This window comes from Amphiura filiformis, chromosome 8 (genome assembly GCF_039555335.1).
Source record: "Amphiura filiformis chromosome 8, Afil_fr2py, whole genome shotgun sequence".
Lineage (NCBI taxonomy): Eukaryota > Metazoa > Echinodermata > Ophiuroidea > Amphilepidida > Amphiuridae > Amphiura > Amphiura filiformis.
Window position 1 is genome coordinate 56,745,196 of NC_092635.1, and position 25,140 is coordinate 56,770,335.

General features: G+C 36.1%; 1 protein-coding gene and 1 long non-coding RNA gene across 2 annotated transcripts in view; both read left to right on the top strand.

The window, feature by feature from the left end:
• On the top strand, nt 1-23,671 carry LOC140158400 (uncharacterized). Its single transcript, XM_072181492.1, has 6 exons — nt 1-448; nt 20,174-20,455; nt 20,999-21,202; nt 21,663-21,731; nt 22,729-22,810; nt 23,233-23,671. Exons 1-6 carry the CDS (start codon nt 1-3, stop codon nt 23,669-23,671), a joined length of 1,524 nt encoding a protein of 507 aa, XP_072037593.1.
• The window catches only part of LOC140159268 (uncharacterized), a 486,168-nt gene that overhangs the window by 131,081 nt on the left and 329,947 nt on the right, over nt 1-25,140 (top strand). The gene's annotated exons all lie outside the window — the stretch shown is intronic.

The following is a 25,140-nucleotide window of genomic DNA, read 5'->3' on the forward strand; positions in this document are numbered from 1 at the left end:
ATGGAGAGTGTCAAGCCAAAGAAATCGGCTAAAAAGACTGATGACAGCACCAGAAGCCGTGGTACGGTCGTTCTACCATATGTGAAAGGAGTTACAGAAAGGGTGTCAAGAGTGATGAAGAAATACAATGTCTCTACCGCGATGAAGCCACACAACACGCTCCGCAGAGAATTGGTCCACCTGAAGGATAAACGTGATCCAAACAACTTGACCCAAGCAGTCTACAAGATCCCCTGTTTGAACTGTGACCTTTCCTACATAGGGGAAACTGGAAGAAAATTTGGTACACGACTTGACGAACACAGGAAAGAAGTGGAGAAGGTTAACAGTACAGTTACCACCAGAGCCGGTAGAAAAGAGTCTCTCACAACGGTAAACAAGTCTGCAATAACAGATCACGTAGTCGACAAGAACCATGTTATTGGATGGGGGGACGCTGAGATCATTGGCACGGAACAAGAACGATTTACACGCTGGATAAAGGAGGCTATAGAAATTAGAAAGAGGAGGGGCACCACCATGAACAGAGACGACGGACAGTATCAACTCTCACACATCTTTGATGAGTTTCTAGAACTGGGTTCAAGAAAATCCCCAGATGGAAAATCAACTGGCAACACCAAGACCTACGCTGGAGATACATCTAGCGTCGGTTGCCAGTAGGAATCACTCATCATCAAGTGTTGACAAAGGCAACAGTGTTGCTGAAACGTACACAAAGTAAGTGCAATTTCTGGATCAGATATCAAGAACTTTGGTTACTGAGTTTACTCTACCGATCCTGATGAATTTATTCAACCATGTCATCTTTACTCTTGTCTACATTGGCGATTTTGTCTACATCGGCATGTTTGTCTACATTATCAGCATGTTTTACTGTACACACAGGTTTTGGAATGCCACTGTCACTTCTTTCAACATACTCTTTGAGCATATTATGTGGCATAACTGCCTGCTCTTGCGTCTACCAGGAGTCTTGATAATATAATCTACTTCACCCACGTTTGACTCTACCTCACATGGGCCATGATATCAGGCTTGTAATGGGTGTCCTGGAATTGGAAACAATACTAGAACTTTGTCACCTGATTTGAACACTCTTTCTTTGGCATGCTTATCATACCACTGTTTCATTTTGGCCTGACCCTGTTTCAAGTTGTCTTTGGCGATATCAGTTGCTCTGTTAAGCCTATGCTTAAAATTGGAGACATAATCCAATAAATTGATATCTGATTTCTCATTGAGCCACTTTTCTTTCAACAACTGTAAGGGTCCGCGCACTGTGTGTCCAAACACTAACACAAAAGGACTAAATCCTAAAGTTTCCTGAACAGCTTCCCTAGCAGCAAACAACAACAAGTGTACTCCCTCATCCCAGTCCCTCTGAAATTCCAAACATTATGTCCTGATCATGTTTTTCAATGTTTGGTGGAACCTTTCTAGTGCACCTTGTGATTCTGGATGGTAAGCACTTGAGGTATACTGTTCTATACCTAATTGATACATGACCTGTTGAAATACTCCAGAGGTAAAGTTTGATCCTTGATCTGACTGTATGGATTTGGGGAGCCCCACAAATGTGAAGAACTTAGTTAAAGCTTTCACTATAGTCACTGCTTTAATATTTCTCAAGGGTATGGCTTCAGGAAAGCGTGTTGACAGAAGGTATTGATTACCTGACATAGTCTTTGGTAGGGGGCCTACACAATCAATAATAACCCTACTTAAATAATGGTTCATCAAAGGCTGGAATTGGCTTTAATGGAGCAGGAGGTATTTTCTGATTTGGCTTCCCTACTACTTGGCATATGTGACATGTTTTGCAATATTTAGAAACATCTTTTCTGAGAGTGGGCCACCAGAAATGTCTCAGAATTCTTTCATGAGTTTTCTTAACACCGAAATGCCCTGCCATGGGACTATCATGTGCTATGTTAATAACTTCAGTGTGGTAGACTTTTGGTACCACAATTTGGTGCACTACCTTCCACTCTTCATCGGCAGGTGCATCAGGCGGGCGCCACTTTTTCATTAGCACATCATCTTGTTTGTAAAAACAGACAGAATTTTGTTCTGCTTCTTCTAGGGTCAATGCCCTTTGATTGATCTCTTTGAGTTCTGGGTCATTTTGTTGCTCCAGAATCAGCCTGTCATGACTTAATGGGTCTCTCAATGTTTCCCCAATTTGTTCATGCTCAGAGGCTGTGTCATTTTGAGGGGTCTTTTTATCCCCTGGAGAAGTAAGTTTATCTTCTTTCTCATTCAACTTTGACACAAATGTGTCTTCCAAATTGTAGCCTAAGTCATCAATTTGGTTGTCCTCAATTGTTTCTAATGAGGCCTTCTTACTCATTGCCCGTGTAACTGCACATGCAGGAAATATCTCCTTCTCCTCACTATTATCTTCCTGCAAACAGGGCTTATCTGTAACTATTGGGTCAGGAAAAACCTTCCCCCCTGCCAAATCATTTCCTAGCAACATGGACACTCCCTTGACTGGCAATTCGTGTCTAACTCCTATGGTTACCGGACCAGAAACCATGTCAGATGTCAAGTTAATTTTGTGGAGAGGTACATTAAGTATTTCCATCCCAATACCCTGGATCAAAGCATTACCAGCTGAACTATCCTCATTAAAGGGCAAAGTTCCTTCCAGAATCATAGACCGTGCACAACACGTATCTCGCACAATCTTAATGGGCTTTGGACTACCATTATCACCAAGTGATACTACTCCCTCACTAATTCCTCACACACCTTGTCTGTGTCACCTCCCTTTTGTGGTAATTCTTGTTTTTTAATTTGACTGACTTGTTTCTTTGACTCAAGTGACACTGCACATCCTACTGTATTACTAGCAGTTTGCTGCTGTTTTTGTGCATCTTGTTTGGCTTTTAAGGTCCGACACGTGGTCACTGTATGTCCTGGTTTCTTACAGAAATTGCAAAATAATTGGGATTTAAATTCAGTCCCACCTGTTGGTCTGGTACCTGAACTCCATGGGGTCCCTCTACCACCAGCACTATGCTGTGAATTAGACCAGGATCTGTGATTAGACTGAGATCTCCCTTCCTGTGTACCACCCTGATTTGCTCTAGGTTGATTATGGCTGAACCTGTTTGAATAACTTCTGTTATGACTAAATTTACTTGAATTCAACTTGTGCGTCAAGCCATAGTCGTCAGCCATTGTCGCCGCGTCGTTCAGCGTCTTAATTTTGCTAGCGCTGTCATCCAAATGTGTTTTAATGTCAACGTGGACACATTTCTTGAACTCTTCTATAAGAACCAATTGCTTAAGTTGGCCGAAATCATCTTTGACTTCTTTTGAACCAAGCCACCTGTCAAACATTTGTTCTTTTACTCTAGCAAATTCTACGTGGGTTTGATCTGCTTGCTTTCTTGAATCTTTGAACTTTTGTCTGTATGCTTCAGGCACCAGCTCATAGGCCTTAAGGACTGCTTGTTTGACTTCTTCATAATTATTACACTTCTCTATTGGTAGAGCTGAGTAAGTCTCCCTGGCCTTCCCCACAAAACTACTTTGCAAAAGTAGGGTCCAATGCTCTTTAGGCCATTTCAAATTTGTAGCTACCTTTTCAAAATGTTGAAAGTACTCGTCAACTTCTTTGAATTTAGGCACAAGCTTTACATACTTTGTAACATCAAGTCTGACTTTGACTTTGAGGAGAAACTTGATGAGTATTTGTCACCTAGTTTTGCTAACTTCTCTTGTTCAAACTCAATTTCTTTTTCTTTCAAATGTGCTTCCATTTCAATTTTAGCTAGTTTTTCCTTCTCTTCCATTTCTAACTTTTGTTTTTCAAGTTCCAATTTTGCTACCTTTTCCTTTTCTTCTGTAGCCAATCTTTGTTGTTCAAGCATCATCTTTTCATGGCGTGCTTTGTCTTCCATTTCCAATTTCTTGTTTTCCATGTCTAATTTTTGTTGTTCAAGAGCTATCTATTCTTGTTTTTCATTCTCTAACTTGATCATTTCCAGTTTTTCTTTTTGGTCCATTTCTATTTCCATTTTCTTTTGATCCATTTCCATTTCCATTTTCTTCATTTCTAATTGAATTTCCAACTCTTTCAATTTAAATGCCGAGTCCCCACGGATTTCAGTTTCTACTGCAAGTTTCTCTTCCAAATAGGATTCATCAAAAATGTCCTCCCCGACCAAAACATCAATCAAGGCATTTTTGATTATTTGCTTTCTTATAGCTTGCTTTACTTTCAAGTCATAATGTTTGGCAAATGCCAATAAATCAGGCTTCTTCAACTCATCCAACTTCTCCCAATTTATAGTTTCAAGAAACTCTTCTGCTTTGAACTCTGCCATACTGTACTTTCACTTTCAAGACTCAGTATATTAATGTCAACTTTTTTACAGTGTATATCCCGGACGACAAGCCCCCAATTTTGTTACGAGTCGTACTTGACTCAAGGCCAAAATCACCTTTTACCCGACCTCACACGAATGCACAACACAAATACACTGTTTGGTTAAGCTAACAAAATCTAAGTCTTTAATTGAAAGCACGTTATGATTGGTATAATATATGACAACAAATGCACATACACAATAATAATAATTTGACGTATTCTAGATCTTCTCCGACAACACCGGCAGGTAGTAGTGCATTGACTACTTAAATTAATTCTGGTTAGCAATTTCCTTTCTTTGAAGGAATTGGACTGTAAGCATATTAGCTAGCTAGCCCAGATCAACATTATCAACTGTGTCAATAATTGTGTTTACATTTTCTTATATATCAAGCAATGGGAAATCCCAAATATTAATAGCAAAATGTGATCTTGGAAATTCCCAAGCCTTAATTATAACATTAACCTTTCACATGACATCACTTCCTTAGGGGAATTCCATTACATCATTTTCACTTTACAACCTCAGGGGGTTTCCAAATTAGATATGATTCAACTTGTTTTGCTCAATTTGAGAGGGGAATTTCCCCCAAAATGTCATCACTCATGTAACTTTGTAAACAAAGATAAATCATCAAATTAAATTACTGAGAGCACATCACAGTTGCAAATGCTGATTTCCACTAAAATACTGACGAGTGAGCATTGAGTTGTTCACAAATATTTAACCTTTATTGCGCTGGTACGATTGGCCCCTTTTACATTCTTGTCCTTAAAAGGGGGGGTAACCCTAATGGTTTGGGATATGGATTGTCTTTAAAATTATATATAATATCAAATATTGTCCCCTTTATGCAGCTTTTTCTGCGTAAATGTGAATAAACAGCAAAATTTGCAATCCAATACTTGGTATGCGTGAATTGCATTCTGGGAAGGCACGCAACAACATATGCCGTAATTCCCGTTCGTCATGTGCCGTGCGTGCGTGGTTGCACTGACATCAAACTCCACTCCACTAGCTACACGTTCCGATACTACGGTGAGATTTCCCCTACAACCAGTTTTTCCATGTTCGTCTGTATATCGTTCATGATAGATTTTTGTGTATAAATTATGGCATAATGGCAATAGAGCTCAATAGCAAAGCAAAACAGAAATGCCCTGACGACAATGCTGGAAATGCCCGTATTGAACGGAAAATTTTGATTTTTTTTTTAAAAGCTCTTTTTCTAACCGGTTCAGAAAAAAGAAACAAAATATATTTCCCCTTGCAATATGTACATTTCAAATGAATGTAAAAAAGTTTGGATTTTAAAAATGGAGCAGAAAAAGAAATCACTAGGATTTGAACCTGGGACCTCTTGTACAAAAATACGACGCTCTATTCCAACTGAGCTACGCAGGCAGCTTCAAAAATGATTAGATTTTATATACCTTTATACTATCGTCGTCGATCTGAAGTCTCCTCAGCAGTTATTGCGGTTCGCTCTTTTCATACAATGTGAATGACGCGAAAACTAAATAGCTGTTGAGGAGACTGAATATTACGATTTCATTCATAATAATGCCTGCCCAGAAGTCCGAAGTGGTAGCCTCTAATTGAACAGTTTTTGCGTGAATTCTCCGGAAATACATCGACCGTGAGTGTCAAATTTCAGGAGAGTAATGAGAAAAAATATTATCTATTGTGTGATACCAAAAACTCATCGACAGTGAAAAAAATCGGGGGGATGATCTTGTCGATCGGGTTACGGACCTTTAAGTTGTATGACAATATTTTCAATTGGCTAGAGAAGACGTGCGTCGGAGATGAAAAAGTGCAATAGAGAAAAGAATCCATTTTTTATTTTAGAACCGATTTGAACCTTTTAGATTTTAAAACATTTTATAAATGATATATCCATTAGTGACCTTGTGTGAAAAAACCAAGGAATTAGCATTTACAGTTTTGTTTTTATGACACTTTTTATAGCGATACCCACTTTTAATATTTGTCCAAGAAACATCTAAAATTTGAATGTCAGCCCACTCTGCGTAAGGTAGATTTGGAACAACTGCTATTTTCTTAACCTCATTGGCATTGAAATAAAATGGAACACCCAAATTGTTATTTTCCTTGGTCTTGTTTAAGGAAAAGAAACATTATTTGTTGTTATTTTCATTTTACCTTTACTTTAAAGATGTTTATTCTCTATCATAAACATACACATTTGTAGGGGGATTTCTTCAAATGTCGAAATGAAATGCGCGCAAATTGAAGTGGAGTGAATTATAAAATATCCAGTAAGTTGGACATATTGGGATTAAAAAGTTGAAGTCGAGTGAGGTATGAAGGACTTAAAGTAATGTTAGAATTCCTGAGAAGTAGGGCAATATATCTAATTGCCAGGGAATGTACCCATCTTATGTTCTCTTTATAACGACTCGAAGCAGACGACAAACAAACAATACAATGTTATTTAACCCTTGTATGGATTTGTCAGGCATGTATGCTTGTGTAGGATGTTTATGGGCGTGTTTATGTTATAATGCTTAAGGAAAACTAGCGCAAGTTGATTCAACTTAAATATATCAGGTTATACCTCAGTAAACAAGATGGCTGCCTGATATGGATTCGTCGTTTTTTGTCCTGGGTCATTCCTATAATTTGGAATTGGATGGATTTTGCCGGTGTTTCTTTTTCCCCTTTTAAGCGCCTGAAGACACGATACGGTTGTAACAATTTTAAGCATTATAGAAAAGCCTTAAAACCTTTTCATTATGACATTGAGCGTTGTTTTTGTGTTCCTTAAGGTTACCCTCTTTTTGGCGTCAAGTTATAGAGGGCCAGAGGATTCACTTAAAATTAATAACTATTTAAAGAAATCAAAGACGGTTTGGAGTAAAAATAATTGTAGTGTAATGAATGATTGACGTAATTGTAACGAATGAAAAAAAAGTTGTGATCCATCTAAAAAACAAACCTCTTATATCAATTTTACATAGCCTCTAAACCCTTTAGTCAATACCGTTTTTTACTGATGCTATTTCAGATACATGTTCCAAACACTCTTATGTTGTTTCCAAATAGATTAGTATATTTTCTGGCCAACTTGCGGGCTGAAAAATGCGGGCCAAATGACCCATGATAAAAGACCTCGTTATGGTCGGTTCCGTACGATTGTTGGCTACACTTGCCTGTCCTGTAAGCATGGTAAAAAGGGCGCAAACAGCTAAAAATAGAAATGTGTGTGTTGCCTAATGTACACCTTTAAAGAAACCCTTTTTAGATAATGCTCGTTCATGTCTCATTAAATCGGCTAGGTGATGGTAATAAAATAGCGGATTCACTGCATTGTTTTATACAATGTTGTTAACTCTAAATTATCATAATTATCATAAATAAATGATCACAATTATCATAATGTTGGTTTACCGTAAAGCAATCTGCCCTGTTCTCGATTCGCGAGCACTATCCACTTACTATACTACTGACACGAGCTATACACAGAATCCCCCAAACCTTTCACGATTTTATACGCTCCTTTTTAACGATGAAAAGTGCAGTATAAGGAGTACTTCATCCGGACTATGTGAAGAAAAAAAGTGATAAAAGTCCCAAGTTGTAGAGAACACACTCATGGTGCCTTTCAGGTAGGAATGTCAATTTTGCGCTAAGGATTTACCATGAGAAATAAATGGTGCATTGAGCGTGGTGCCGGTATTTGCATAGCACTTGATGGACCATATGAAGGCGATTCTTGAACATGCCTTGCTTGCATTAATGCATAAACCTACTAATATATGTTGTATATATAAGAAATGCAACACATTTATTTCTGTAGTCTTTACGTTGACCTGTTTGTGATAAGCAAGGGCTCTTGGAGCTACTAGTAGCCAACACTTCCGCCGATATATTTTAAGATTTCAGTATGCGCATAACATTCACTGCAGATATGCCGCTACTGCGCCCTCCCAAGTAAGAACGCAACTTTTGATCTGTTAATTACCGGCTGATAATGCCGATTACTTTGGACGCAGACTGGATTAAAACATTCACAACTTCTCAAATTATGTTGTTTGCTGAATTTTCACACAAAAAATGTTTTTAAAACGTTATAAATCTGTTATAATCGCGTTTTGGTTTTCGTCAAAACATTTTATTAACATTTAAATGTCGGGTTACATTACAAAGGTCATAAAAACATTTTTAAAACGTTTTATTTGAAACATATGAAAAGGTACCGGTTTGGCTACAAAATGATTCTCGTATAAATACATTTACGCACAGTTTCCACCTCGATATACCTGAGTACACAGATTTTTCCGAGCACAGAGAGTCTAGCCTCTACACAGTCTATGTTTATACTACACGGTTGAGTGCACATCATCGTAAGAGCTGTGTGATATCTAGCTGGTGACTAGTGGAAAATGGCATCTGTGATTGGTTTCTGTCAAAACCCCGAATATTCCCTTCATCCAATCTGAAAAGTTTTGTTATATCAAACGAAAGCTAACACTTCCGCTAAAAACACTTTTTTCATTTCAGATAACGCAATTCAACGTTTAAAGCAACACGAATGTGAAAAGTCTGTTGAAAACGACCTATTCAAGCACAATTTTGACCAAGATGTATATAGGTTTGAAAGTCAAAACCTCAAGTGTTCAAATTTTATGTCACTAAATAAAAGAGCACTATTATTGTCCACATACTAGCTTTATTTCAATGAGCAATGGCCAATTCTCTTTAAATGGCAAATCTTGTCCAAAAAGTTACTATTTTCGACTGTTTTGACATACGGTTGTAAATTCAATGAACTATGACCGGAAAAAGGTGAGTAACAAATCTGTTTTTATTTCATAGGAACAAGTTTATTTGCTGATAATGGTAAATTGACCTGTGCACTAAGAGCTACTAAGCGACGGTTATGATTTAATGTAATAAACACGACACTCTCAAAATAACCACATTAGTTTATACTGGATTGCCATTTCTCGTCGAATGTTATCATCATTGAGTGCGACTATACTTGATTATTAGGATGAAAGACTTCATAATACTGCGATAACATACTTGGTTTAGGCATACTGGATGAAAATAAAGCCAATGAACCTTACTACACCATATCAAATTACACGATGTTTTCCACAAACAAATGATTATATCATTAGAATTGCCTTAAGGAACAATAGTTATGTCCAAATATTGACGACGCTCAGTGTCATAATGAAAAGGTTATTATGGCTTTTCTATAATGCCTGATATTTTTACAACCGTATCTGCGAAAGCGTCGAAGGCGAATGAAGAGAAGGTCGGAGTAATCCGATATTCTCGGGTAATAGCACGGATTTTTTTCTCAAGAAGTACTGAACCATTAAACACAAAGCTTGCACATACACTTATACTTGTCTAAACCTATTTACCTTGCTTATGCAAATATAGTTATAGAACGTTTGACAATTTAATAAGTTTAACTTTTTGGCGGGAATTGTTTTTTGTGTGAGAAAATGAGAATAGTCTGCACTTGAGCGTGGTGTGGGAGGGCATAGTAACGCCGATTGTCTGTTATTGTGTCTACACGCGCTATAGAGAGAAGACAGAAAAAAAACACCCGGCGAAAACCATCCAATTGCAAATTATAGGAATGACCCAGGACAAAAATACGAATCAATAACACTACAGCGTGTTGTTCACGGAGGTATAAATCGATCTTTTAACGTCCAATTAACTTGCGCTAGTTTTCTTTAAGCATTATGACATAAACACACCCATAAACATCCTACACAAGCATACATGCCTGACAAATCCATACAAGGGTTAAATAACATTGTATTGTTTACTTGCCGTCTGCTTCGAGTCGTTAGAAAGAGAAAGAGAACATAAGATGGGTACATTCCCTGGCAATTAGATAGCCTGATATTGCCCTACTTCGTAGGAATCATGCCTGTTTAACCACTATGCCGTCAATAAGAAGCTACTTGAACAGTTAAGTTCTACTTATTCGGCAAATACTAGTAATACTTATTCATAAACATAGAACGAACAGTCCATTATAGTAAGACGTGCAAAACTGTGTCCTATTCAAGTGCTTATTAACACCTTCGGTAAAAAAAGACACTCTTCCTGTGAAATAAGGAATGATTGTAACACCATTGCATAATCACCGGCACACGCCTTTCCTTACCAATTAAAAACATTAAAATCTGAACAAGAATGTAAACGAGGGGAATTGGTTGCGAAAAAGGTTTTAAATTTTTTAAATATTATTTGATACTCACTCGTCGCGTCAGTGTTTTCAATAGAAATGAGGCACATTTCAATTACATTACTTTTAATGTATTTATGAGATAATTACACATGTTATATTTATCCAATTCAACGAATTTTACTCAAATGGAGAGCTTTGGACACTTGGTGAGTTGAATAATCATGTTTAGCTCACGGAAGTATACTTGTAATCAACATGTTTGTATTTGAAATTACAACTTGATTTTTTTTCTAGACAAAATGCGTCACCGATTGGCAACCAATAACTGGAAAGCGAAGAAGAGGAAGACAACGACGAAGATGTCAGAATAACTTATGAGCATATACAGAGACGCTACTTGCACAAGACAGAAATTGAAGATAGACATAGAGGGCTTCATACACATACAACACAGGATGAAACAGTTGAGGTTTTGGTATGCCTTATTAACATTATTAATACGATATTGTACCGTAAAGTTACCGACGATTACTAATATATGCGAAGGTGTGAAAGGCGTTTGTATGCAAATGAGGTGAAAATAAAGTCCAGATATGAAAGATACGTTGCGATTAAATGTTTCTCTTCAATGCCTGGTGCAATGAAACTGTGTTTGATATTCGTGTTTTGCGTACATATTTTTCCAATTTAACAGTAAGATCCAATTTACCAAACATTGACATAAGAAACGCGTATACTTTTAGTATGGAACTAAGAAATATGTGATTGACTAGTATTAAATTTCAAGCAATATAACAATGGAAAAGAAAAGATACTTCATCCACATTTTGCAGGATTGTGTGCATTTTTTTATATGACCATCATTATATCAAGGAAATTATAATATATAAATTCTCTAATTATGCATAGGTTTGCTTTTAAAGCACCCTTTGCACTAAAGCATCATAGGCATAATACCATACATGTAATTTTAAAAGATTTCAGTTTCTAAAATCCAGGGCCTGGTTCTTAATTTGAAATAATAAATCTCATAGCTTAATAATGTGGCTCAATTACAGTCAGTCATGCGCATTGATCAATTTATGTCCCAGCCAACAAAATACATTAAACTTCCTATGGTATCCCTATAAATCATATTAGTAAAGGTCGGGAAAATATTTTGTTATGTAACCTCTTGTTTGTTTCTATTTTTCTATCAATTGATTTATATCATCCTGGGGTTATATTTGCTTCCACGGTCACTGACGAATTGGTTAATTGGATAATGAGGTTGCTTAGACGAAAGGGCAGATACCTACGGAGCCTTTAATAATTATAACGATTTATTAAAGTCGGTAAAGGCTAATATTATATGAAATCATTGCATGTGCTTAATGTACTGTAAAATTAACCTGTAAAATGGATTACCAGAGTCATCAAAATGTTTCAAAATAGCCCTGATCTCTTATAAATACATTTACGCATAGTTTCCAACTCGATATACCTGAGTACACAGATTTTTCCAAGCACAGCGAGTCTAGCTCTACACAGTCTGTGTTTATACTACATGGTTAAGTGTATATCATCATAAGAGCTGTGTGAGATCTAGCTCGTGACTAGTGGAAAAATGGCATCTGTGATTGGTTTCTGTCAAAACCCCGAATGTTCCCTTCATCCAATCTGAAAAGTTTTGTTATATGAAACGAAAGCTAAAAACACTTTTGTCATTCCCGATAACGCAATTAGATGTTTAAAGCAACTCGAATGTGAAAAATCTGTTGAAAACGACCTATTCAAGCACAATTTTTTTACCAAGATGTAGGTTTTAAAAGTCAAATATTATATTGTCCATATACTAGCTTTATTTCAATGAGCAATGGCCAATTCTCTTTAAATGGCTTTTTTGTCCAAAAAGTAGGCTATTTTCGACTGTTTTGTCATACGGTTGTAAATTCAATGAACTATGACTTTGCTAAAGAGCGCTTACAAATTGATATGAAACAACATTACGACAACATTCTAAAAATATTGTCAAAATGTTATTTAGAGAATAAACCAAAGGAATTTTTATTTTGACTATCCTATCCTCTACCGTGTGATAGACGACAGGCAGGTCCAATATTTTGAGTAGTGGGTGCCAGCGAAGCCGGTATCCACTACGATAAAAAATATTTGACCTGCCTGTCGTCTATCATAGGAAGAGGATAGTCAAAATAAAAATTCCTATCGTTTATTCTCATTCTTAGTCAGTTAATTATTATTTTAGTAAGTGTAAACTATTTTTTACAGCAAAAATTTAGAAGCCGTCATAAAAACCTCCCCTTTTCTAAAATGAACGAAACTTGTTTCCAACTTCACATCTGTTGTTGCGCGTACTGCTAGCGCGTGCGAGTATTCCGCACTGCGTCTACGCATACAACGCGATACATACGAGCACCTCTATGAGCGGGTTATTAACACTCATGATGACGTGGCGTCGTCTACCGCTTGATAGACGACACCCAAAATCATGCGATTGTCCAATCAGATTATATGTCTACGTAATAGACCATTGACTAAGAATTGTCCAATCAGATTATGTGTCTACATAATAGACCACTCCCACTGACTAAGAATGTAAAATAGACCTTTTGCAAAATATTTAGTCAGATGTTGAAATAATGCTGTTTTTTTTGGATAAGAGTACTGTAATAAAAAGTAATAAATTCCCGAATAATAATTGTATTGTAGCAAGAAATGCTGAAATAAACCGCATTTTCAGCTCACTGCCTACATCTGTATAAAAAATTATGAGTCGGTAAATTTCTACAGTTCATTGAAAAGCACTCTACTCTTTTTTTGCCTTCGTAGCTTTCCTTTCCTACATGTTCCCTTGTTTAGGATGACTCTGGTTTTCCTTTTTACAGGTTGGGACATTTCACTATATTTTAGAATTTTACAGTACATTAAGCACATGCAAGGAATTCATATAATATTAGCCTTTACCGACTTTAATAAATCGTTATATTAAAGGCCCCGTAGGTCTCTGCCCTTTCGTCTAAGCAACCTCTTTATCCAAATAACCAATTCGTCAGTGACCGTGGAAGCAAAGATAACCCCAGGATGATATGAATCAATTTATAGAAAAATAGAAACAAACAAGAGGTTATATAACACAATATTTTCCCGACCTGTACTAATATGATTTATAGGGATACCATAGGAAGTTTAATGTATTTTGTTGGCTGGGACATAAATTGATCAATGCGCATGACTGACTGTAACTGAGCCACATTATTCAAGCTATGGGATTTATTATTTCAAATTAAGAACCAGGCCCTGGATTTTAGAAACTGAAATCATTTAAACTTACATGTACGAGCCTACGATGCTTTAGCGCAAAGGGTGCTTTAAAAGTAAACCTATGCATAATTTGAGAATTTATATATTATAATTTCCTTGATATAACGATGGTCACATTAAAAAAATGCGCAAAATCCTTCAAAGTGTGGATAAAGTATCTTTTCTATTCCATTTTTATATTGCTTGAAATGTAATACTAGTCAATCACATATTTCTTAGTTCCATTCTAAAAGTATACGTGTTTCTTATGTCAATGTTTGGTACATTGGATCTAAAATTGGAAGAATATGTACGCAAAACACGAATATCAAACACAATTTCATTGCGCCAGGCATTGAAGTGAAACATTTAATCGCAACGTATCTTTCATGTCTGGACTTTATTTTCACCTCATTTGCATACAAACACCTTCGCATATAATCGCCGGTAACTTAAGGTACAATATCGTATTAATAATGTTAATAAGGCATACCAAAACCTCAACTGTTTCATCCTATGTTTTATGTGTATGAAGCCCTCTATCTATCTTCAATTTCTGTCTTGTGCAAGTAGCCCCTCTGAAGTTAAGGTGCTGGGTATTCTGACATCTTAGCCGTTACCTTCCTCTTCTTCGCTTTCCTGTTCTTGGTTGCCACTTGGTGACGCATTTTGTCTAGAAAAAAATCAAATTGTATTTTCAAATACAAACATTTGATTACAAGTATACTTCCGTGAGCTAAACATGATTATTCAACTCACCAAGTATGATATCATGGGTGAGTAAAGTAAACATCCGCCACATTTTGTCATACAAGTGTCCAAAGCTCTCCATTTGAGTAAATGAATTGGATAAATATAACTTGTGTAATTATCGCATAAATACATTAAAAGTAATGTAATTGAAATGTGCCTCATTTCTATTGAAAACACTGATGCGACGAGTGAGTATCAAATAATTAAAAAAAAATTAAAACCTTTTTCGCAACCAATTCCACTCGTTTACACAAGTCCGGATTTACCTTTTTTGGAGGGGGGGGCCTGGTCCAGGCCAAAATTTGGAGGCCCCAAACGCAACATGAGGAAGGCATGTGCACTCAAGCGGCCAAGTTTTTAGATTTACATTTTACATTTTAGATTATTTTAGCCCGAATTGAAGCTGAAATTTGCTATATAACAGACCAGTGCGCGCGAAGCGCGCAAAATATCTGCAATTTTTGTAGGCTATTTTGGCCCAAAACATGGTCTTTTTTGGCTAAAATGGAAGATGCCCACTGCACTGGGAAATTTTGGGAGCCTCCAAAATTTCGGGCCCTGGGTCCGGGCCCATCTGGCCCTATGGTAAATCCGGCCCAGCTTGACATTCTTGTTCAGATTTTAAATAGCAATGTTTTCAATTGGTAAGGAAGGTGTGCCGGTGATTAAGCAATGGTGTTACAATTATTCCTTATTGCAGAGGAAGAGTGTCTTTTTAAAATCCGAGAATACTACCGTATGTGTTAATAAACACTTGAATAGGACACAGTTTTGCACGCCTTACTATATAGGCCTATAATGGACTGTTCGTTCTATGTTTATGAATAAGTATTACTAGTATTTGGCGAATAAGTAGAACTTGAACAGTTGCTTCTTATTTACGGCATAGTGGTTAAACAGGCTTCATTCCTACAAAGTAGGACAATATCAGGCTATTTCATTGACAAGGAAATGTACCCTTTTCTCTTTCTAAAGACTCGAAGCAGACGGCAAGTAAACAATACAATGTTATTTAACCCTTGTATGGGTTTGTCAGGCATGTATGCTTGTGTTGGATGTTTGTGGGTGTGTTTATGTCATAATGCTTAAGGAAAACTAGCGCAAGTTAATTGACGTTAAAAGATCGGTTTATACCTCCGTGAACAAGACGCTGCCTGTTACTGATTCGTCCTTTTATGTCCTGGGTCATTCCTATGGTATTAGATATTTTCGCCGGTGCTTGTTTTCTTCTTTCTTCTCTCTTTAAGATACAGTAATACTCAATCGGCGTTAACCCCCCTCTCCAGGCTTAAGTGCAGACGATATTCACATTTTCTCACACACAAAACAATTCCCGCCAAAAAGTTAAACTTATTAAATTGTCAAACGTTCAATAACTATAGTTGCATAATGATATCAAGGTAAATAGGTTGAGACCAGTATAATAATAGACCTCTCTGTCTTTTAAAGAAAGGTACTCAGCCGTGGAATAAGGTATCGTCACAAATGAGGTGTCATTGTTGACGGGAAAGAACAATGTTTTCATTATTATGAAACAATATGGAGATAAATTTCAAAACATTCTGATATACAGCCGTAAACTACAGGGTGTCCCCCAAAGAAGAGAACCCTATTTTGTCCTCTTTTTTCCCTATTTCTGAAAATTTGGTATGTAAACAAACCTTTAATCGTTAGCTTTAATAAACCAAAACAATTATTTAATTGTACAACGCCATAGTAATGAATTTGACATTTTGTTCAGTTCAATGATTTTGTTCTGGCAACATGACCTTTCTTCGTGATACGTAAATCAGTGAATTGATGAATGCATGCTTATTTCACACATGCACTTTGAGGAAGTACATAAATGAAATAATCACGGAATAAATTGATTTTTCGCCTTACTATTGTTCTGTTGCGTTTTTTCTGACAATATTGGGTGAAATATGCTACTGTTTCAGTATAAAATGTCTTCGTCGATTAATTTTTTAAATGACATTAAAGTGTGTTTCATAATGTTAATATGGTTCAGGTGTGCATATACTGGTAAGTGAAAGCATAGGACCTATAATTATATTAGTTTAAAAGGCTGGTCGGGGTAGCATGATCTAGCGGTGTTTGCACTCAAATATTGAGACATGAGTAATATTGAGTTATGTAGAGGAGATTCCAAGGCTTGATATAAAGGGTGCCATTTCCGCCACATGTGATATAATCACGTACATGATATTCCTTGGGATCGATGTATCAATCAGTGTATTAATATTAAAAATCAATGCATTAATATTAACAAGCACATTGCATTTTTTTAGTTAAATGGCTAACCTAGGTATGAAGCACTTAAAGTATTGTGTGTAAACTTCAAGTTTGTATGTGAATTTTACGAAGTGACGTAATAAATCGGATTAACTACCACAGCAATAGAGGAAGACAATTTTAAATATATCGTCAGCCTGCTACGCTAAATGCCTCAGTCATTTTTGCATGTTTCTCATTTGCAATTTTGATTTTCTGAGTAATAAACCCATAATTCATCAAATTTCCAGCCGCATTCTTCATTAATTTGTGGAATACATCAAAAGAGATGCATTCCACAAGTTAATGAAAAATGCGGCTGGAAATTTGATGAATTATGGGTTTATTACTCAGAAAATCAAAATTTCAAATGAGAAACATGTAAGAATGACTTAATGACTTAGAAATGTGGCTGGGAGAATTAATGTATGGCGAAGAGTGGTGTGGATTGAATACAACACCGCTCTTTTCAAAGAGACTAATCTTACAGGTACAAGTGATCAGCATTTCTTTGACATTTATGGTTCAATGCATTGGTACCGCATGAACGTTGTAGTGCGTGGCTATATAATTAAAATTATATTAATAGGGATGACCAATGAACCATCAACTTGATTAGAACACTCCCATAGACCCGCAGGGAGCTCAACTGTGCACTGCTTGCACAGACATTTCTAAATTGAGCTCATTCTTTTATTTTTCATAATTTTTCTGTAAAAATTGGAGATCTTAATGCCAATTATGTGTTGTAACTATCCTGCAAATTACAGCAACATAACTTATTTGGTTTTTCTGTAAGTGTGAGTCAAAATTGGTCCATCGCCACAGTGCGCTTAATTGCCAGCGGCCAAGTGCAGCACTGCTCAGAATGGCACAAAATATTCAGATAAATAAGATCAGGTGAAAACCTTAACCTACTGAGCTGTAATTTGGCAGAGTTGTCGTTATTACCTCTATCATACCCTCTGTAAAAAGGTTAAAAAAATGGACAAGTAGATCTTGAGTTAAAAATTAAATCACCAGCTTCCCTTTGGAATTTCCATACACCTTTCGAATCATGTTAAATAGACACCTTTCTGAACATAAATGTGAAGTTTCGTGCTCATTTGTTGTATTTTTCACCTGATCTCAACCCTAAACATTTTCTTATATTTATACCATCTGCACTGACTTGCTGCTATACACGCACAGGAGCTGTACTTTTAAAATACGCGCCTAATCAATAATGAGTCTTTCACTCCATTGTTAAAGTACTGTGCTCCCTGTAGTATATGGAGTGACCAGGTCCTAGAGTGTGATGGTTTTGTAGCAGATAACAGTATTCATTCAAGCCTATCAAGGTCAGTTATTAGCCACTTGCTGAATGGCTGGGCATTATCAGCTATCAAAGAGATACATTATGCTGCTGCCAATCACAATAGAGGTTAAACATTTTGTTAAAACCCCAGAAGTGATATCAGGACAAAGCTGTGCATGTTGGTACTTGATTGTTTGGATTCCTATGTTGAAAATCACTTGTAGTACCTTAGTATTTTTCTTATGTGTAGTGTATATTGTTGTGGAAAAAAGTTCACCTGGACTTTTGATTTTGTGCCACTTCGGCCATTATGGTTAATTTTTGGTAAATGTTTTCTAAAAGCATGATTTCAGTGCCTCGGTTTGAAGAAATACTTAATGCTATTGACTAGTAAAGTGCCATTTCATAAGAGACCCCTTTGATACGTTCACAATATGCTTGTTTCATGTTTGCATATATATTAAAATAAAGAAATATAAAAGGTAAATATATGCTTATACCAATTTTGCTCACATTGCTATTTTTAGACTTTGTCAATTTATTTCGTTCCAATGACCGGTCAGAATGGGAAACTTTGAAAATTCATAATTCGAAAGGTGTTTGACCGCTTTTGACCATTTAACCACCAAAATACTTCTGTTGATGAGTTCTTTCCAGAAAACAATCTTTTGTAGCAATAGGGGCAACATGAAATTATGATGGTCATCCCTAAATTAGCTTCTATTGCTATGGCAGTTAATCCGATTAACTACGTCACATCGCCAGCGTATTGCTATGGTAGTTAATCCGATTATTACATAACTTCGCCAGCGTATATTTTATGTACATATGAAAAGGTTTGACTACAAAAACGATTCTCTTATAAATGCATCTACGCACAGTTTCCACCTCGATACACCCGAGCACACAGACATTTCCAGCACAGCGAGTCTAGCCTAGTACGCAGTCTGTGTTATACTACACGGTTGAGTGCATAGCATCATAAGAGCTGTGTGAGATCTATTGAAAAATAGGATTATGTGATTGGTTTTTGTCAAAACCTCAAGTGTTCCTTTCATCCAATCAGAATTTTTTTTTTATATCAAACGATTTTATATCAAACAATTTTCTCCATTAGGTCAACAGATAACGATAATTTAATGTTATAGCCAGGCGAATGTAGTAAATCTGTTGAAAACTACCTATCCAAGCACATTTTTTGACCAAAATGTAGGTTTTAAAAGTCAAAACCTCAGGTGTTCCTTACAATAATTTTTCAAATTTTATGTCATTAAATGAAAGAGCACACTTATATTGTCCATATACTAGCCTTATAAGAATGAATGACCAATGGACAATTGTCTTTAAATCTTGTGCAAAAAAAGTGCCTGTTTTGTCATACGGTTGCAAATTCAATTAACTATGATTTTCTAAAGAGCGCTTACAAATTGATATGTGCCTAACGCAATGCTGATGGTAATCGGATACATCCCATTGAATTACGTGTGGACAAAGTGATTTTCGGCCCTCTGACGTAAAACTACTGCCATTTTGTTAATTTAACTTATTTTTCTCTCAGTCTCATATATATTTTCCCCACATATTCTTAGAAAGATACATATTTAAAATACATGTATGTAACAATTTTGGGAATGGCTGCTCTAAACTTCGAGAAATTATGCTGTCAGATTGGGTAAAGATCTTTTTGGACCGCCCTGTATATGTAGCAGTTAATAGTAGCTAGCTAACCATTAATAGATGTGATCCCCGTTTGTGACATGTTCTATTAAACACTGAGTAAGCAATATACATATTATCGAATTTAAATTGAGACAAAAAAAGAGGAAAAAAAACTTAAAAAATGATGGATAGGTGTAACACTAACAAATCAAAAGAGAGATAGAGATAATATATGAAGTCTAAATACGAAACGGCGTTTTTCAATAATAGTGTTGAATGGATTATATATATATATAGGATATCAATGTTAAATTTCAGATGACGCATACCTTGGGTGCTTTTATGACTTTTACGTCCGAGTGCTACCACTTGGAGAAATTCGTACCCCTGACATGACAATAGGCAGATGTATCAATTATTGTGTGGATTTCCGAAATGACATACGCTATGCAGGAGTAGAGGATGGCAATCAGTGTTTCTGTGGTACTGCAAACGCACGATATGAAGTAGATAAACGCTCTGACCTGGAATGCTCACAACCATGTGTCGGAAACGAAAACCAGACTTGCGGAAATGTTTTTAGAATAGCTGTATATGACAGTAAGCTCATGATTGAACGCGAATGTCTTTGACAACTTTTTTCTTCATAATCAATTTCAGACAAAAATGTACAACAGGGAGTTGTTAGTCTTCATGGTCTTAGGCCTAGGTAACATCATTTTCTTGAAATTGAAATCGAGCAATCGAGCATAATCAATTCCCCATTCAGACCTAGGTTTACTAAAGGGGTTGGACCAAGAGAGGAAAATGAATAGAAACATATGGAAAAAACACACACCTACATAAGGGGCTTCCCCCTTCCGTGATCGTCAGAACTTTCAACATTCTTTGCAGTTCACATGGTTAAGTTCAAAATGTTTGTGAAGAATATTTAGATACGTGATAGTTTCAGCATGTATGAGAGCTTGCAAGTCCTTGTACCCCTCGGTGCTTGCCTTGTCTAACTTTTCAAAACTATAGGAAAGCATCCGTTACTTATTGTTGAACAAAGCGGCTTTCTCTGAAATAATGGCAACTGCCAGAAGTTTTAACCTTGCAAATTTAGTTGGTAATGTTTCCATGTATTTTCATTTTGCCATGCAGTTTCTCTGCTTCAATGTCCATTACCAGAAATGCATAGATATCTGAATGCCGATGAAAATGTACAGGTCAAGAAGAACGTAACATTTGCATGTCAACCTGACTTTACTATAATGGGCACACCTTCAGTACAATGCATATTTGACGATAACCTTATGGACACAAAATGGGAGACAGAACTTCCAGTGTGCACATTCCCATCTTCAGGTATGTTACGAAGGTAAATGAATAACCTAAAATGTAAGAATAAAAACATGATTGGGATTTAAATGTGGGTCTTTAAAAAATTACTACCGTCGAAATTTTTAACGTATCGGTATAATTATGCTTCTATAACATTGTATAATATATGCCTACTACGCAAAACAAAGGTGTTGAATTTTGACACCGTAAAATGTTGTTCTCGGAATTCAGCCGTAAATTAAATACTATTTCATGGACGTATATGGTTCCTCAAAACAATCCTCCTCAGATAGCAACACTATAAATTGGCCCAATGTGGGCCAACGGACTTGTGTACGTTGGGTCAACGTTGGGCCAACGTTGATCCGACATTGACTCAACCCTATATTTTTATGCAAGTGCAATAAGAGGATCATTGACTCCACTATGCAGTTAGGTCGCAATATAATTAATATTCTTACAATCATCTTTCTCATATATATAGTAAATGAATCATCTCCGAATACTACACCAGAAAGCAAAATTATACCACCACATGAATCAGACACAACAGGTTGGTCTAAACTAATTTAATGGTGTGTTAAAGAACCTGTACGTAATTATGTACTTTGTAACTGCTATCAACAATTTTTACCCGACAGTTTGGAGATAATGTTGATAATTGATAAATATTGAATATATTTTGATTTTGTGTATTCACATTTTGAATTATTTGGCTAAGGTAGAAAAGTTATTTCACATCTTAAGGGGTGGGGTATGAACCTTTGGACAGTATTTATTGTGGGACATTAGAGCACATCAGACATATCGAATTGCATTCTGAATACGAAGAATGTCCTTCTGATATCAAATAATTTTGATTTTTGAAATTCGCAATGTAATACACATTTTATGGCAAATCATTAAAAATTGATATTTTTGATATTTAACAGTACTTGAAGTAAACTTTATAAATCTGATGATTTATATTTAAAGTGTATGTAGGTGGGATGAAAAGCCGACGATCAATTGAAAATTTTGACCTTTCGTAGTGAAGATATGGATTTTTTCCCCAAAAAACCAAAAAAATTAAGTCTTTTTGGGAAAAAATCTATATCTTCAATATGAAAGGTCAAAATTTTCAATTGATCGTCGGCTTTTCCTCCCAGCTACATACACTTTAAGACTATATCATTAAATTTATAAAATTTACTTCGAGGACTGTTATATCTCAAAAATGTGAAAAATATCAAATTTTAATAATTTGTCATAAGATTTGAATTAGATCGTGAATTTCATAAAATGAAAATTATTTGATATCAGAAAGACATTCTTCATATTCAGAATGCAATTCGATAGGTCTGATGTGCTCTCATGTCCCACAAAAATACTGTCGAAACGCTCAAAACGCTCATTCCAGTTCCCTTAAAGGATTTCAATTAATGTGGTAACGATTTGCCTGAGTTATAAATCAAACATAGTCAAGTACTAACCATGCACAAAATTAAATGATATAAAAGAAAATTATAAAACATAAAATTAACACTTTCCGTCCTATATTTTTTCCAAAGTAATCATAGCCGGAACCACAGGAGGAGCTGTTCTATTTGTCGTATGTGTTATTGTAGTGGTTGTTGTGTGGTTTCGGAGGAAGTAAGTTTTGTCATCTAATAGCGACACACACACTTTACAAATAGTCTTCTCTTTTTGTAGTATTATTTCTCTTTTGAATAACACAATTATAAAATGTTATTTGGCAATTATATTGAATTACTTTTAATAATGTGGCAAGGGCTTTTAAAGAAGCAAAATATTTTCAAGGAGAACATTTAGTTTAGCAAAAAATTCTTGTATGTTAGTGCATATGCCAATTTTGTTTTCATTTGTTGCCGTTTAGTTTTGCGTTTATTGGTTGCTATGCAATAAGCAATAAAACTGCATTTAATTTTTGTCATTGATGGAAAAGTTATGCATCTCCAAGCTACCAACATATCAATAACCAATCTCAAATTGTACATTTTTTTCAATTTTAATAATACATTTCTCAATGTTTCCCAATTTTAATCACATTTCAGAAAGCAAAGAACAGGTCCTGGAGAAAATGCCACTCCTGTGCCATCTGGACAGACTCAATATAACAATAAGTCTGATACACCATTCTATGCAACAGTCAATGGAGAGGGACCTGTCTACACATCTGTCAATAAAGACTCGTACAATACACCATCAACACATGCCACTAATGGTGAAATATTAAATCCCGGTAACGACACCATTCCACCGATACAAAGCCCTAAGCGACAGAAACCAGTACAGCCATACTCATATACTGATGTCACAATTGACTCTTCTAATGTACCAGATATCAAGATAACTGATAGGCAAAATGACACAGATGACATAGATGAGTCAGGGTGGGCTGAAAATGACCTTTATTCTAGGACTGGAGACAATGAGGAGGAACAAGAGGGATGGAATGATAATAGTCTATATGCAACTACAAGTCAATGCTAAAAGTGTACAGCCATATGGCACATTAGATTCGGGAAATCCAATGTAATATAATTAGTTATTCACTTTTAGTATGAAATTGTGGAATAAATGGTAATTGTGGAATAAAAGGTAATCGGCGGGAATCGTTAGTCTTTTACCACTACGCCGGACCCATGCTAAGAGTGACATAGTTGACCTTCCTGGTCTACATTGTGCGTATAAAGGAAGTAGATAAAGTATCGGACTTGAATCAATAATTTGGGGTGCTTCTGGCGAGATGTCACAAGACAATTCTCGAAATGAAATATATTGATATTAATTCGCGATGTTACAAGGCCCACCGATTACGAGCTGATCAAACTATAGTACATATTTTATATCTCAACTTTCGGTAACAAAATTTTATTGAAATCTAAGATTAAACACAGTGTAAATTACAGCAGGAAACAATAAGTGTTTAAAACAAACATGGTCATATCTAGATTCCTTTAGCCTCATATTCAAACAAACGCACTTTTCACTTTCGCATACAATCGCCGGTAACTTGAGGTTAAATACCACATACAATTTCCCCGGCGCAATTTTGTCATTAATAAGCCACATCGAAATCAATTGGTTCGAAACGACTACTGTTAACGCGAATTAGTAAAAAACAGAGTTACTTAATGTCAAGTAGTAAATGTTAATATAAATTAGGGGTTCATTCATAGGATTGAGGGCATGATCGCTGTTTATGCCCGAGGCGTGAGCCGAGGGCATAAATCAACGATCATGCCCGAAATCTATGAATGAACCCTGTTCATACATACCCAACATTCTGAACATTGTTAGCAATCCAAAACAAATGAAAATAATAAGGTTTACAACAAGTTTAAATAACATTTTCATACTGTTTTCCTTCAAAAATTGGGAGAAAATGAGTAGGCCTACTTGCAGGAAGCAGCTCGTGAGGTCAACGGCCGGGAGTCAACGTGTTCATCTCTTGCGCTCCGCGTGTGATGGGCGCGGTGACATGCGCGTGTACGCAACACTAGCAAATCGTGGATCGCGTTCTAAGGGAGCACACCACCATAAGATTCCGCGGCCAAAAGTGTAACGCAAAGTAGTCCTCATAAAACGTAGAAATTGAGCTTTTTGTTACATTTTTTCAGCAAATATGTGTCTGAGATACGTTTGTTTGATGACATTCTAAAGCTGAAACGGTTTTGATGAAATTACGTGCAGAAAAAATGATTTTAAATGTGTTCTGGCGGACTAATCGTGCATATCATGTATCGATGTCAAATCCCAAGAATTGAGCTTTCAACAGCTTTGAAATCACGGGATGGGGTAAAAATGTCCAATTTGCAAAAAACTGACATTGGAAATCTATGTGCAAAAGAAAATATATTAAAGCTTAAGGATCGTCCCATAACCATGCCCAGTTTCAGCAATTTGCTCTATCTATTGCAGGGAAATAATTAGAAGAGATTTCAGAAAGGCTTTTTTGC

What these genes read in the sequence shown, in the direction of transcription:
- LOC140158400 (XM_072181492.1), top strand. Translation starts at nt 1, where the DNA reads ATGGAGAGTGTCAAGCCAAAGAAATCGGCTAAAAAGACTGATGACAGC. An exon ending in GTGCACATTCCCATCTTCAG is followed by an intron (nt 21,203 to 21,662) that starts GTATGTTACGAA and finishes TCATATATATAG; the next exon opens with TAAATGAATCATCTCCGAAT. An exon ending in ACATGAATCAGACACAACAG is followed by an intron (nt 21,732 to 22,728) that starts GTTGGTCTAAAC and finishes TTTTTTCCAAAG; the next exon opens with TAATCATAGCCGGAACCACA.